The 16,445-nt window shown below is 32.8% G+C and overlaps 1 protein-coding gene across 1 annotated transcript; it reads right to left on the bottom strand.

The window, feature by feature from the left end:
• Positions 1 to 14,293: 14,293 nt before the first annotated feature.
• Positions 14,294 to 16,378, bottom strand: LOC121130068 (caspase-8). The gene is made up of 2 exons (XM_040725767.2): positions 15,830 to 16,378; positions 14,294 to 15,511 (listed from the first exon to the last, which is right to left on the bottom strand). The coding sequence occupies exons 1-2, from the start codon at positions 16,255 to 16,257 to the stop codon at positions 14,539 to 14,541; spliced, it is 1,401 nt and encodes a 466-aa protein (XP_040581701.1). The 5' UTR covers positions 16,258 to 16,378; the 3' UTR covers positions 14,294 to 14,538.
• Between the last annotated feature and the right edge of the window lie 67 nt (positions 16,379 to 16,445).

Raw genomic sequence — 16,445 nt, 5'->3', positions numbered from 1 at the left:
TTTATGAAAAATTCCAAGGACCGAGAGTCCTAAGGACCGGTCACAAGGACTCATAGTCCTAAGAATTGGTCACAAGAACAGACAGTCATAAGGACAGGTCCCAAGGACTGACGGTCCTAAGACTAGACTAGACCGAATAAATAAAGGCCGACTGAACACTAGTTATAAGCATTTCATTATTTGATGACCGGTTTGTGACAATATGACATAATAAATTATTAACTGTTAATTATCATTTTTGGGAGATTTTACATCTATTTATAGGTTGTTTTTTATTGACGTCATTAATTGGATCATAATTGAATGAGACGCCATTTTGTGGACAGAAACTTGATACTTTAAGTATATAAAATGAACAAATTTGCAATAAATCTGGATGAAGCTTCATCAAATGGCTTTCAAAATAAAAAAAGACTTAAATCCTGCATCGAGTACTACTTAATAACAATGATAAACATTTATATTTTAATATAATCAAAGGCACAGAAAATTAGGTTGATTTCAGAAAAACATCCAATTATTTTTAATTAATAGTTACTTTTTAACTACAATACGGAAATAAGATTCTATAACGATGGAATGACATATTTCTAATACAAGTTATAGGAAAGGTGAAGTCCATGGAAATCTGAACACCTACTCACTCGATAATTAATGAAGGTTGATGAATTTAATTTAATTCATATTTCAATATATTAGAAAAAAAAAAAAAAACCTGAGTTCTGTAGCTTACTTACAAGTCGAGAAAAGGAACTTTAGTGTAATTGACAAATTTTCATTAATGCATCCAAAGCAGTTTGGCGTCTCCAAGAACCCTGTCTACGCCATTAGTAAGTCCAAAAAGTTGGAAAGGAAGAAGGGATCATACAGGAGATCTTTGGGTTTCACACTAGACTGTACAGAGAGCTATCAAAAAAGTGGCTGGAATGAGCCTTGTGAGGGTGGAGAGACCTCTTTTGAAATATTTTTTGACACTTTTGCACCCTCCCTACATCCCTGATGTCAATCCCCTCAACTACTCCTTTAAGATGCACTTCGAGGGGAAGGACTGCAGTATCCACCTTCCAAACACCGATGCCCTCAAAGCCACTGTCAGCAGCACTGGAACATTATGACAGAGGGCAAAATCCATAGCGGATTCCAGACCTTCCAACGCCACCTGGAAACCATAATTAGTTCTAAGGGCGGCTACGTTAATGAGGAAGAAAGCTCAGACACACATCTATTTATATAATTAATTTGTTGAAACTCTATTGCTAATTAATAAATTATATCTTGTTGAGAATTAAAACTAATGGACGACCTGGTAAAAAGTATCCGAACTTCATTCGCAATACTTATAACTCTTTTCACAAGAGGTTTGTATCCATCTGTGAGGCCACTGACGGCCGAATAGAATAAATCGATTTCATGGGAAAAGATTAATAAAGATTTTTGTTTAATGTATAGTTAAAGAATGGCAATCTATTTTCTTTTTTACCCTTGCCAAGTGTCTAAGTTTCAAGTTTCTACCCGGTACATATGTAAGTAATTATACTAATTAGTATAAATTAATGTCTGCAAGATGGTACAACTATAATAAGCTGTCGTAATAAACAAATAAAATACTAATAGACAATTATAAACGCAAGGAAGGTAAAAAAACCTAATAAATAACAACGCACATCCCTCGAAATATATTCATATTACCATGTATATTTTGCGATCCCATATATTGTATAGAATGATAAAGCAAAAACTTACCCCATCTATCACACATTTGATAGATTACGAGAATATAGAAAAAAACAAGGTCATACTTGAATTCTTACAAAATGGAAACATGCTACGACTTATAATATTACATAATACCTAGAGTTTTATTTGATTGTGTTTCAATACAGCTCTCTTGATTATTTTCTTCTCTCTTTAGTTAAATTTGTATTACGAATCTTACTTTTTACAATTGCACTCTTTCTTATTTTTTCTAGGTAATTTTACTGTGAACAATTTGAAGAATGTTTCAGAGGAGAACAGTTTATCTGTAATGACTTTTCATAGCTACGATAATCTGGATAATCTACATAATTTTATATAAATGATACACGTCATAAGTTGTATGGTATTACGCAACCTTTCCTCCAAATAGAAATATAAAAATCCAGGTGCGCTACTAAGATTCTTAGCCCCCTATAATATGATAAATTTAATATTTCTTAAGCCGGGGTTTCCCAAACTTTAATAGGTGAAGGCCCCCTACACCATACACTTATACATTTTTACCTGAGGTCCCCGTAATACAAAACATTTGTACTATGATTCTGTAGACTGAAAGCAATCCTCAATTCTCCATCTTTCTGCACACATCCCCCCTCACAGCCCCCACTTTGAAAACTTATATCTTAAGCAACCTTAATTTTCGGCGCCATTGTTGGTACTTGGGGTCCTACGAACTCTGAGTATAAGGTAACTCCGGCTCTATTTGTCTCTAACATCATTTCCTGGGGCCGAATTTTCTAGCGACACCCCTTGTTTTAAATACATGTTACCAGACTGAGCCTGTATAAAAAGGAACTGAGAGTGAACCCCGGAACCTAGGCTGATAAAGCGTAACCAAACCCGTTGAAATGAAAGAACTGAGACTGGGACTGATAGAACCGCTGAACCTGAACCGGGCACAACCTTGCTTATAACTATAGTTGATAATATTGTAGAGAAAAACGTGTGCAAGGAGGAGGGGGGAAAAAAGACATATGGTATCATTGTTTAAAATACTGATGTGATTATCATCTGCCTGCTTTATTATGATTTTTGAGGGTATAACGAATGTATTTGTTAGCAAAATGTTTAATGAAGATGTACTACGTATAATTGACTTCGACGTTTTTTATCCGTTACAGTAGATTTGAAAACGTCACACTCCATGAAATTGTAATTCATTATGAACCTTATTCTCAGAATAATAGCTAATGAAACGACAAAGTAGAGTATTTGAAATATATTTGAAGCTCAAAGTTTAAAAAAGAAGGCTTTAATTAAATATAATCTACATACTGAAAAATAAACCATTAAACATTTAAGTTAAATATACATAATTAAACAATTAAAATCATATAACTATTAATAATAATAAATTATAAATACAGAATATTGAAATAATAGATTGATCCAGATAATTTTTTCTTGTTCTAACATCAGAATTCAGTTAAATATGTCATAACTTTAGGTTGCAATACACAAGCGAGACGTGGAGTTTAATCAAAAAGATAATCACCCCTCTTCTTCATGTGGAAGTTGCTATATACAATTGTGCACAGGATAGATATATCTCTACCGATGACATCTAACTAATTATTAATAATAAAGTAAATGTCAAAATCATAAAATTAGGCAATAAATATATTAATAAAAAAATGTTAGAAATAAATTCATCGTAAAGATTTAGAGCAAAAGCTAATTATGTAGTAATGTCCGGCGATATTACTCCCTATTAAGAGCATCAAAAAAGATTTTCCCCCGTTATTTAGGTATGCTTATATAACAACATACTATTATCATGAAGGATATATACAATTGTTAATTATAATGCAACACCCAATGTAACTACCCTCGTTGTTGTGACCATTTAAACAGTTGTTTTGTCTTTTATGAGTTTTCTGAAGACCACTTCTTGGAGCCCATCAACCATAGCTAAGCTATAAGCATATAAGTTATAACTCCTCAGCGTTAATATCCATAATTCATGAGCACATACACTCGTGGCTACAAATTATGTACAAATGGCTTGAATAAATTATTAAATTCGTTTGTTGGTTAATAATAGGTGAAATTATTTTCATTTAAGTGTGTATATACTAACATTTTGTTTTATTTAATAATTAATTATTTGCATAATTATATGCCTATAATATAATATGAATTAAAAAGAATGTAAATTCCATGATATTGCTTTCAGAAGTTTTAATTTTTCATTGGAATTATATTACTTCTTGCAATTTTTGATTACGATTTTTATTAACTCGTTTCATTGGTACACTATTACCATATTCTGAATCCCTTTTTCTCCAAACAATTGTTATATTATTATTTTGCTATTATCTTCTCATATACTTATTTATTTTTTATGGAATAATCATTGAAATATTTGAATAGATAATTACATTTTACAAATTAAATCCAAAATGTAATTTTGGAAGAGAATATCCCCCAACATTTTGTTAAGCAGTCATTGGATTACTATTATTTTACATATAAACACAATAATCCATTTTTAAAACACTTAATAAAACCCTTTTAATAAAATTGATAAAAGTTAATTTTAAACAAAAATACATAACCATAATCACCTATGATCTACGGAGGGTGTTTATATTTTTTTATTGAGGTTACGTGAATCCTGAACAAATTTCATGTGAACATCGTTTTTGTTTACTTTTTATTATCACTTTTTTGATGACGTCACAAGGGACTCAAGTTCAGTCTTACTCACTACTGATAAATACTAGAAGCCGAAGGGCGATAAAAAAAGTTCTGAACTGCGTGGAAATACATTTAATTCATAGTGATTTGGATGGATCTTTGGATATATTCATCTGCATCAACCCATCCTTTCCCCTCTTGGGAATTCATATTTTTTTTTCTATTTAGATATACAATACCTCTTCTCTTTTCAACTTCATGTTAAAGGGATCTCTCCTCTGTGCACCTCATCCGGTGGATATCATCTCCTTTAATGGAAGAATCCTACATTGTGCAAATGCGACTCACATCAAGGTCTATGATAATGACTTCTGACCTATCGAATCATTGCCTCAATGCTCAAGAATACATAAATTCCTCCAAATATTTTACGAGATCATCGTATACTTCTACATATAAGAACTATGGAGCTCCATAAAACGACAGAATAATCAACTGGAATATCCAGAAAGGAACATGGATAGTTCTCATTCTCCATCCACTGCTCCTTAGTTGAAGTTTTTGAGTCATTTTGTCCTTAAGGCAACTCTGCTTCGTCTTCTACTCTAAAAAAACTATTTCATTCATTTTCTTTATGCATATAATGCAGAAATGTCTGGTCTATATGGATCATTATATAACCTGCACACTTTAAGCCTAACCCCTGATTAGTGATTTCTTTATTACTTGTGAGTGCCTTTTGTGATAGAAAACAAGTGGAAGATTGTTCTAGGACTTTAAAAATAATGTGTAATAGTTGCTTGATTGAAGATAATGGTTAGTTAAAATGTACCAAAATTATAACTTGATTTCCCTAGTATTATTAATATATATTTATCTAGAGGGAATGGTCAAAATCTTAAGGTATCATATTCGGTTATGTTAGCAAGATAATTACATTGACTATATTTTTATTACATTAAAAATAAATGAAAAATTAAGATCTTATTGTTAGTTTATGTTTTTTGAAATGAGTTTTTCAAATTTTGTCCATTTATTCTTAATACATTATTAATTTCTTCACTATACTGATGGTTATATTTATTTAAAAATGAATATTTTGACTTTTATTTATTATTATTATTATTAAAAATAACTTTTAATCTATTTAAAAAAAAATTAATTTAACTACAGTAATCATGGGAAATTTACACCAATAGAATTGTCTCATATGTAAATGAAATACTATTGTATGATGTATAAATACAATTAGTTATATAAATTTGAATTTCCTTCTCAATTGACTCCTCTGTGACGTCATCAAAATAGCCCGTACAATTGTCAACATAAGCAAAGAAATCTCTTATTGACACACCTTATATATATTAGATCTTTAATATTTAATATATATGCTTTTTAGTCAATTCAGTTTTGTGTTCCAATTTTGACATCTTAGTTTTAAGAAAAGAATTATTATAAAAATCAAATGTTCTGTACTTGTTCTACAGCCTTTGATGACTTGGACATGGATATTAAAGGTGTTCAGGAGAAGACAAAAAAAATCATTTAGGAAACTTGCATCATAAAACTCATCATAGCTCGACATACACACGTACAACTCTTCTTAAATAGTTAAATTATTTCAACTCGTATGGGTTCTCAAAATGTAGCTATGTGGCGATGATTTTGTATAAATTGTGGAGTTAAATCTAATTTAACAATAAAATTAATTATTCAGCTAACGAAATTGAAAAATTCACTTTCATGCTGACCTTTCCCATCTGATGAAAAATTGGAGAAATCTTCTTCTTTCTAATGATATTATTTTATCGGAGGGAATTGTTACCTAAGTCATTTTCAAATTGTCGCAGATTTTCAAAAAGACTTTGCTTTAAAACCCGTTTGTAAATTTGACAAATCTGAAACAAAAGTCAGTAAATATGATAAAATGAAGGATAGGCCTGCTTTAAATTTTTGATTTCATGATTAAAGAGAGTCATTTAGATATATTGTGCTAGAGAATGAATGTTGTAAAAATCTTTTAGTCACTGCTTGGCTTATGGATACATTAAGAAAATGGTATGATTTAATTTGTTCGAGAAAATTAAAATTTGCTGTTAGTCTTGAGGATAAATCTCCATATGAAGAAGCAATTGGGCTCCATTTGAGATTTATAAATATAATTAAAGTCGCAAGTATCGAGTTCAATTTCCCGCCTCTGGGAATAGTTGACCATTCTATCTTAAAATATACGTCGATTATTATAATAAATGATAACATTTATAAAATCATATATGCATGTATAATTGAAAACACTTCTTCACCTTAGTGGTTATTCAAAAAAAGAAGAAAATCTATGAACAAAATAATTAATTTTTTCCCTACAGCAATTTTAGAGTGTGAGGCGTGCTTCATCCCTCTTTATTAGATCCTAAAGTTTAAATCCAAGCGTACAATAAATAAATGATTGACGTCATAGAGAAGCGACGTCTTGCGAAAATATTATGACAAATATTGACCATACATTCTGCTAGAACGGTGCTCGATGCACTACTTGGCTCAATGCTTTCGTTCTAACATGTTTTGAATATAATTGAATCTATTTAGGAAATGATGTTCACTAAATAATAATGACCACTGCTAAGGAAAAGAAAATTCATTCTTTACACTACCAATTACAAATTAACGGGCCAGCTAAAAAACACTAAACAATTTCTTTTAAGATTCTTCATGTGGCAAAAGTATAGGGATTCAGGTACTTCTTTTAAATTTCTTCTATCAAATCATTCTTAGGATAACAAGTCGTATATAAAACGGTATACAGGTGTGCACGTCTAAGACTGAACACTCCATTACATTTTACGCCATCCATATATTCGTGATTTTAATGAGTTGGAACCAGTTTATACTTCGAGGCAAGGGTCTTGACTAGTTTTAAACAAAACTCCACAGCAAAATCTAAATAGCAACAGTGAAACAACAGGCGATAATATGGGGAGACGTCGAGTTGCAATTTTGGAACTTTCCGCACGGAGGAAAACTCCCACTGAAATTGCCAAGGTTCTGAACTGCACCCGCACCACCGTTTACAGCGTGGTAGCCAAAGGGACTCCTGAGGTGACCACAAGATCTAAGTCGAGGCCTCGAAGGTGGTTTCTGCCGGGAAAAAGTCTGTCGAGGACAAGAGAGGCAAGGTCACCGTCAGCGGCCTCTCCGGGGAGTTCAACGCCAGCAAAAGGGCCAGGAACCGCTAGTTAAGAAAGATCTTGACCTTAAGGTCTACAAGAGAACCCCTCGTCAAGCCCTCAACCCTGTAGACAAGGAAAAACGCCTCGCAAGATCGAAGATTCTTCTCAACAAGCATAAGAAAAAGCCACCCGATGTCGTCGTTTTGTTCAATGATGAGACGCCCTTCAGCCTAGGCGAGATGGTGGCCAACGACACCAAATTTTATCTGGAGGAGTCTCTCGGTGCTAGGGATGATGACGTGGTGTATATGGGTAAGGAATGGAACTTCGCCAACCTCCAGGTAATGGTTTTTGTTGCGTCTGACGGTCAAAAATGTGATCTCATCCTCTTGGAGGACCCCGAGAGGCTTAACTCCGAGACGTACTGCCAATACTTGAAGGACAAAGTGTTCCCTTGGGCCAGGGCTACTTATGGGGACAAGTGGTGGTGACAGTAGGACAGTGCCAGCTGCCACACTAGCAAATTTACCCAAGAGTTCCTTCAGATCGAGACTCCAACCTACTTCGATCGGAATTCTTGGCCGTCTCACTCGCCTAATTGTTCGCCGCTTGACTTCGCAGTGTTTGGGCGTTTAAAGGGGATGCTATCGGGAGTCCAATACAAGTCCAAGGACCAGCTGAAGTCTGCTCTCAAGAATGCCTGAGCCAACCTCGACCAGAGCTTCATCGCCAAGTCATGCAGCAAGTTCCGGTCCAGGCTGGAGTTGGTAGTGGAGAACATGGGTGGCCATATTGAATAGACATGTGTCTAAGACTCTCATCTTTCATGTAAAATAAATTAACTCGTCCACCACTTTAAAAATTACATAATTATTTTACCATTTTTAAAAATTTCAGAGTGTTCAGTTTTAGACGCGCACACATGTATACATGATTTGACATATCGAGTTCAATTTCCCGCCTCTGGGAATTTGACCATTCTATCTTATACTTTTTAACGGGAGATTATCATTGACTTCGTCATTGCCTAAAGATCACAAACAACTACATATATTGCACTTCGCTCACCCATTAAGTTTGAATTTTCAAAATATGGTAAATACTTAATAAGAGCACTCATATCTTGTAGGTAACCAATGTATACTTTTTTGAATGTTTGCTCACGTAGACTTTGACCATTTTAATTCACAAATATCTTCGTTATTTGAGTAGGGTATATCGGAACATTTTATGCTCTCTATCACACGATCTTGAATCGATGTAGTAGAAGGTGTGAGATTCAGGGCGACCAGATTCTTATTGTAAAACGAAAATTACATTACATATATAATTTGGTTGGAAAAAAATCTTCAAAAACTAATGGTTTTTAAAATTATTTAATTAACTAAGAGTATAGTTTATTTATAATCGGAACTTTGTAGGATGCATATAATGGAAGACAATGAATATTCAATAAAAATTCATAAATTATAGATGTATTTTTCATGATCTGTAAAAAAGTACTTTTTTACCATTTTTAGCCCCGACTAGAGAGGGTCGTAGTTTGTCTTTTAAATACGGGAGAATATTAATCTATTTATTATTCAAATCCTGTAATAATCTTACGGTGTTATTTTTGTTGCTACTTGCGAAATTTTATCATTGTCTTCATTTCTGAATTCGAGTCCTTCATAGGTTTTTAGAGATGAGTCAAGATTTACTTTTTGGGATAGTATATTTCCATTTTAGATAAGAAACATCACACATTTCATATATAAAAAAATAAAAAAACTTATTAGGTTCTTACTAGAGTTGTACTAATACTAAAATTGACGCCAATTCCGATGCCATCTTTATGAAGGATACCAATGCTTGATTAATATTATGTATAAAGGAATTACATAAACAACTAAAAAAATGATTATCTTTTCGATGTTTAACTTTTTATTAATTAGGGCTAGGCAAGAAAAGATATAAATACATCAATCCTAATTAGTTGTAAATAATTAGTAATTATTCATATTTAAAAAAAAATCTGTTCCTTACTAATGAATAAACTTTCATTTTCAATGGATGGATCTGAATTTTATTATGCAGTTGTAAGTATTATTATTGGACTAATAATAATTTAAACCAGGGCCCCTATAGGTAGGAAGTCCTTGTATTAAATCTAGGTTTGTCTATACTATGATACTCACCTTTTTTTTTTTTTTTATTGCTTGACTATTTAAAATAATCAAATTAGATATTTTTTGTTTTGCTTAATAATAATTAATTGTAGACATGAACTAAGTCTACTGTATTAATGTCATATTTTATTAAAAGCGTATCTATACTTTTGTAATTCTATACTATAGCGTTCTACCCTAGCAATTTTATAAACAGATATCAAAACTTTACAATAAGAATCTGGTCACACTGAATCTCACACCCTCTACGACATGTGTTAATTCTCTTACATCATCCTCTTTCTGCTGATAGCTGTAACATCAACTAAGTCTTGGACATCTCAAGCACCTGGACAACAGATAAGAAAACGGGTGCTCCATGGATGGCTTAGAAGAAGTTCACGCATATGTAATTTTTTTTTAATAAAAATATATTAATACGGGTTTCCAATACAGATTGTATACGTTAAAGTCTACAGATAGTTCTTCATAATAGAACAATTAATAAGAATTCAATACTAAATAAGCTGCAATACTAGTTATGCGCCTATGAAATGAGACTTTCGGCTATTGGTCCCTAGGTGTTGCCAGTTAGACATTATAAACCGTTTCAAAAATCTAAAGCTTCCACTTGATCGTCTCTCATCTAAGATATGGTATTTGACTTCACGTGTAAATCTCTTGTCAAAAAGAAATCCACCTCGGGTTGGAAGAAATGGGAGGTTATTTGGTTGAATACTTCCTCGATCACATTGTATTTTTGTTACAAGATCTGAATAATAAATATTCTTCCATATTTAAAAGACAAACTACGACCCTTTCCAGTCGGAGCTTGAAATCGTAAAAAATTACTTTTTTTATTTTAATGTTTCCTTAATTGGTTAGATGGAGTTGCAATGATTAAGTATAAGTAAACATTATGGTATTACATTTACTTCATCCAAAGTAGGAATCTTTTGGTGAAATCTATATATATAAAGTATATTTCTTTCTCTAGGAATCACCTAGGCGCGAACGTACACACACTGAATTCAAGAGAATAACTTCATTTCATCAAGCGCTTCTATGTTCTGACAGCGATATCGTTTAGACGTTTCAACTTGGAATCAACCTTTTTTATAAAGAGTAGTTGTATTATCCACATGAACTAATCATCTGTGAGTGATATGAAATCGAAGTAACGCTTTCTCTACTGCTCACATTCCGAGCTTGTAAATATGTAGATTTCGATCATTCCCTGTCAACCGACCCTGTTCAAAGGAGGTGTATGATAACGAAATACTATAACCTGGTAAGGAAGCATCCTTAAAACCTTCCAACGTTGGATTACATTTTTTTTCACTGGTGTACAGCCTATTCTTAGTTCTTCCCACCATGATATATCTTTCTCGCTCTCGGAGTAGATTTGTATTTCTGGATTGAAAGGGTCATCGAAATTTTCCTTTTATTAATCTAACTGAAGGTTTCTCTGAAAGAGTGGGGCGTAATCAAACGCTGGTCTCACTCTTCCAATTTACTCAGTTATTTGTTGAAGATCTCAGAATAACAACCCTCGCCTTTAGGCAATTTAGCAACAAAATCTGGGATCTTTTGCGTATTTATTTTTTGAAGGTCTAGGATCGACAACTATTACCTCAGGAGGAATTAAGCTCCAAGATCTCAGATCTTTTGCACTGTCATTTGTTGGAGGTCTCGGACCGAAAAGCTTCTCCTATTGCAGAATTTAGGGGCAAGATCTTGGACCTCAGGTCCTTCTCTCGAGTAGTCTTTGCTACATATAAAGCTGAGATAGCAAGGAAATTCTAAGCTTGTTTTTTTTTTTCTTTATTAAGAGAAGAAGGAAATGTTAATGACGTCACTGTTGATACACATAGCAGCCTGTCTTATAAATTGCAAAGTAATCATTTTAAAATTATTGAAAACATTGAAAAGATTGCATAGAATCTATTTTAATAATAATTAACTATCTAATAGTCGTTTGACATGCTCTTTCCTTTCTCAGGTTTCATTACGAATATCTCTGGATAATTTGGGTTCATTTGATCTGGGAGAAGCAAAAGAAATATGTAGTGAGAGGACTGCATCATTATTTAATTTCTTCCTGGTCTATAAGTCAAGAAGCTCAGCTTTGAGATTCTGCTCTAAATCATTGGACCTACAATGCCTCTCTTGGCATTTTTTTAGCAATAGACCATGTCATCTTGTATATTTATTTCATTATCAGAGTCCATGTACATCCTTTTAAATGAGTAATCCCTTACAAATATAGTTACGTCTATTATTGTACCACCAATCCAATCGTCTCCTTTTTTTACTTTGCCTCCGATCTGTTACTTTCGTATTTTAAATAACGTTCGTGGAACACTACATTTTTAATATTAATTAAGTATTTTTCCCTGCAGACTGAAATCCAAAGACACTGAAGTATCATTTTTTTGTATTGGGTCAGCAAGCACAAACACGATCTGACCCTTAAGATGATGCCATTTTTTCCCAAGCGGATCCAAACTAGTGCACTTCACTTTAATGAAACTATCTGAACTGTAGCAACAATTATGTCATTACGTCAGACTGCCTTAGAAGATCTTTTTTGCCTCACCTTTATATATAGTTACCTTGATTGAGTGCGAGTATTGGAGGAGGAAGAGAAGAATAAGAATGGATGAATCCACTGCCGCCATGAATTATAAAGGGAAAAGTGCTGGGATATTCAACAACATATTATATCCATTTGCCACCAAAGCTATTTAAATTTTTTAGAGTCCATTTTTTCTCTATAAATATAAAGATACATCCAATAAAATTTATTTTCAATATATTTACATTCATTCGAAGTGAAAGACCATCTTTTTAAATTGACAATTCCAAATATATAGTTAGCCCCTCAGTGCTCATAAGGACCTTGGTGTCACCAATATTTGGTCTTGTGGCAAAGTGTTTGCTATGAACTTTAATGCTATATCAAACAGGAAGTATGCCCTAGAACAGCATGGACAGTGCGCCAGGCTCAAAAACAATGTAGATTTAAACAAAAAGGGAGACAAAGCTACAAAGAAGGCGCTCAACGCCATCCCTTCCAACGAAAATGCTATGGCGTCTTCAATACTGACCTAGTGAAGGCCTTGGTCTCTGCTAATATCCTCCTTGCCAAAATCAATAACGGGAGTTCAAAGACTTCTTGGAGAAGTAGTCTAAGAAGACGTTACCCAGCATCACCATATGATAATCCAATGGAACAAGGACCTGCTTGATTAATAAATTTTAATTATTTATTTGTTTTTTACCAAAATACAATTATTTTTTAACAAGATTTATTTCCATTTTTGGCCTTTTTCTGCATTTTAATTGCATTTTTTTAACTTTGTATTAATATATTTTTATTTTGATATTTAGCTCCATTTTATGAATTATTTGAACATCACTAGGCATGACGTTTCATTAAATTAGCAGCGATCAACTGGAAGAAAAAGGAAATAAAACCAAGTTCTACTCTGTATACATACTGCATATAAATAGGAAAGAATTGGATACACTTTATACCTAGATTTTTTCTCCTCAAGAATGCAAGAATAATGATACCACCTTTTTTCTTACTTCATTGTGTTCTGATCAACAATATGTTAAATTTTTGTCAAGCTGTAAATGATTCCCTCCTATTAAAGGAAAAATAATCCTTCCATTATTGGGAAGAATTTGCTTTTTATCTATGAATGTTGGTTTTCACTCTAGAAATCATAGACCTGTCTGAGAATCTTATAAATAGTGTGGAAATCCTGTGTACAATAGGCATGTTTAAAACAAAAAAACCGAAAATCAACATAGTAACCATGATAATTTGAAGATTTTTTTGGGAGGAGAGAAAGAATAATGCTCATGACGTTTTATTAAATCAGCTACAATCAGCTGTAACAAGGGAGAAAGGATAAAAGGAAATAAACAAAGAAATTGGAAAGAATTACTCCGATGTGGATCCACAATTCTACTCTGAGTTCAACAAGAACTTACAATTATAACACCACAACAAATCCTCAGGGTTACGTTTCTTCTGTTATGACCATACATGATTGTTTAGTCAGGTTTATAATATAATTGAATCTATTAACGGATTTTCATTACTCAGGGATTAAATAATTAAATTAAGTTTTCTAATAAAAATCAAAAATTCCTTAATTCGGAGGGGACTACAGCCCCTCCAGCACACCCCTTTGCGGATCCCCCTATAATTTGTAGATAGAAATTGATGATAATTTGTTGAAAAATATTTACAAATGTAATCGAGGTTCAATTTTTTTAGAAATCCATTCTAGCTTGCTTTTGACTGCACATATTATGTTGAACCACGTGACTTTCGATATGAATTATAATTCCATGATTGAATATATATGACCGTCAACACAAAGACTGGCTATATATAATGGGCTCAAATATGTCTATGAAATATTGGTTTGTATTTATAGTATCAGGGGTGTCCCAAGGATAATATATATATAACCCATCCTGAGTATATGGAGTAAAAAAATATTTTGGGATTTGCTCTTTTTCTTGATTTTTGTTTAAGATTGTTTTTATGTTGACGCACCATAATTTTAATCTATACTTTATTTGGTATTTCAGATATACCTCTGATAAATATAATATATATGTAACAACTTGGATAATTTGAGTATCAAGGAAATACTTTTGATAAGATATGAACATCTCGTCAGATAAACAAGTTATATTTGATTAATCATAGGAACAACTTATGAAATAGATAAAAATAGAAAATATACATAAATAATTAATTAATGGATTCATTAGCAATGTTATAGAACAGAGCAAAAAATTCATTCATGAACTCTGGATTTAATTGTAAAATAAAAACTTTTTTTACCCAGAGAGTAATCGTAGCTTGCGATTTGAGCATATTGTTTATTAAAGGAGCGAAGATGATCTTGAACAGCATTACAATGATCCGATAACGTCTTTTTACCTCCAAACTCTTTAATCTCTTTACAGAGATATTGAACAAAGAAAGTGCCGTAGAGGTCATGTCTATAGGACACATAGCCCTCCCAAGTAGACTTAAAGACCAAACATCCTTCGATTTCAGCTACATGACCCAGGACTTTGGAGTCTGGGGATATGACTGGTAAAGATCGCATGGATTCATTTCCTCTACATGCTTGAATAAAAAATATCTTTGGTTTACCAACGAGAGATCCACAATTATTTACTTTTATGAAAGAATCACGAATAAAGTTTAAATTCAAGGGTTTCCCATCTACACCGTATATCACGTCCACGGCTCCTTGAATGCACGTTCCATGTGCCAAAATAAATAGAATGAAATAGTCATAAGACTCATAGTTGGTTTTCTTTGAGTATTTTGAGACGACTTCATAAAGTCCGTTAATATCGAGATCCGACTTGACAGTTACTTTGCATCCAAATCTACTAAATGTCTCTTCGATGGACTTTACGTCATTTTTTGATCCGTTTCTAACTGAAAACTCTGAAGTTCGATAGTTTTCATTGTTGATTACTAGAACGAAACCTCCTCGTGATGTCTCGTATTTCTCATCACAACCAAAGGAAATTGTTGGAGGCACTACATCGATCCAAAAGTGTAAAAGCTCTGGAGAAATATGTTCAACAGATGACTTGAATTTCAAATTAGGACCATCATTAACTATGATATTCTTCAGGAACATCTGTATCAAGTTAGTTTCAAACTCTTTGCAACAAAGTTCTTCGGATTTGAGGGAATATAAACTTCGAATTTTCTTTACAATGCCTGACCACTGTTGTTTTGTCCATCTATAACCAGATGCATACGGTTATTTTTTAAAACTAACTGTAAGAATAATAGGGAAAGACCAATGATTGACGCCGATATTCGATATTTAGGTCGTACATAATGGCCTTCTTTTTACAGTTGAAATAACTTAGTAATTGTGATTTTTGTAATACTTTTAAGAAGAATTATAGGTACATAAATGACATTTGAAAAAAGTTACACAAGTTTCGTAGTTTCTATGATTCAAAATTGATATGCCAATATTTTCATCTTAATTCCGAATGAATATCAGCCACATAGGTCTATCTCTACTTTAGATATCTATGTATGGAGTTTACCTTTGACAAAGCTTGAATAATGAAAACCGAATGGATGGAACGTAATGATACTCTCTGTCCTTGAAAAAGTGAATTAATTGGTTTTTTTGTACTCCAAGAACTTCTTTTGATGTTTTGAAACGATTTAATAGATATAAAACGCAATAAATTTTGTTGTATCCATTTGCCATTTTTGTTTGATGGATATGATCAACTAACACGGAAATAAAACCAGGATATTGTCCAAAAGGATTTTTTCCATTCTCTAAATCCATACACAATGAGTAGGCTTGTCCATAATTGTCCAAGAGTAGAAAAATGGCAGATATATTGTCAAAGTAATTTATGCGTCCATCAATCTTCTTGGCTTGCTCCAAAGTGATGTTTGGTAATGATTCCTCAGGAATTGTTGGTATATTAGAATCTTCTATTGCATCTGACCTCAACATGACTAGGTTTATGATAAACAATTAATCACGTAGATTGATAGAATCTTAGAAATAAGTTATATTATGGCAGGTATGATGCCCCATGCATAGACTCAGACTACCTTCTTATATTTATTTATATGCAACCTTTAACTCAATATGATGGCGAAAACATACAGGAAGTGTTGCAATGTAAGTAAAATCCATTC

This window comes from Lepeophtheirus salmonis, chromosome Z, assembly GCF_016086655.4.
Source record: "Lepeophtheirus salmonis chromosome Z, UVic_Lsal_1.4, whole genome shotgun sequence".
NCBI lineage: Eukaryota > Metazoa > Arthropoda > Copepoda > Siphonostomatoida > Caligidae > Lepeophtheirus > Lepeophtheirus salmonis.
The sequence above is the reverse complement of the archived record's forward strand: the minus strand, read 5'-3'. Positions and strand labels throughout refer to the sequence as shown.

What these genes read in the sequence shown, in the direction of transcription:
- LOC121130068 (XM_040725767.2), bottom strand. Translation starts at nt 16,257, where the DNA reads ATGTTGAGGTCAGATGCAATAGAAGATTCTAATATACCAACAATTCCT. An exon ending in TTATTCAAGCTTTGTCAAAG is followed by an intron (nt 15,512 to 15,829) that starts GTAAACTCCATA and finishes ATCTGGTTATAG; the next exon opens with ATGGACAAAACAACAGTGGT.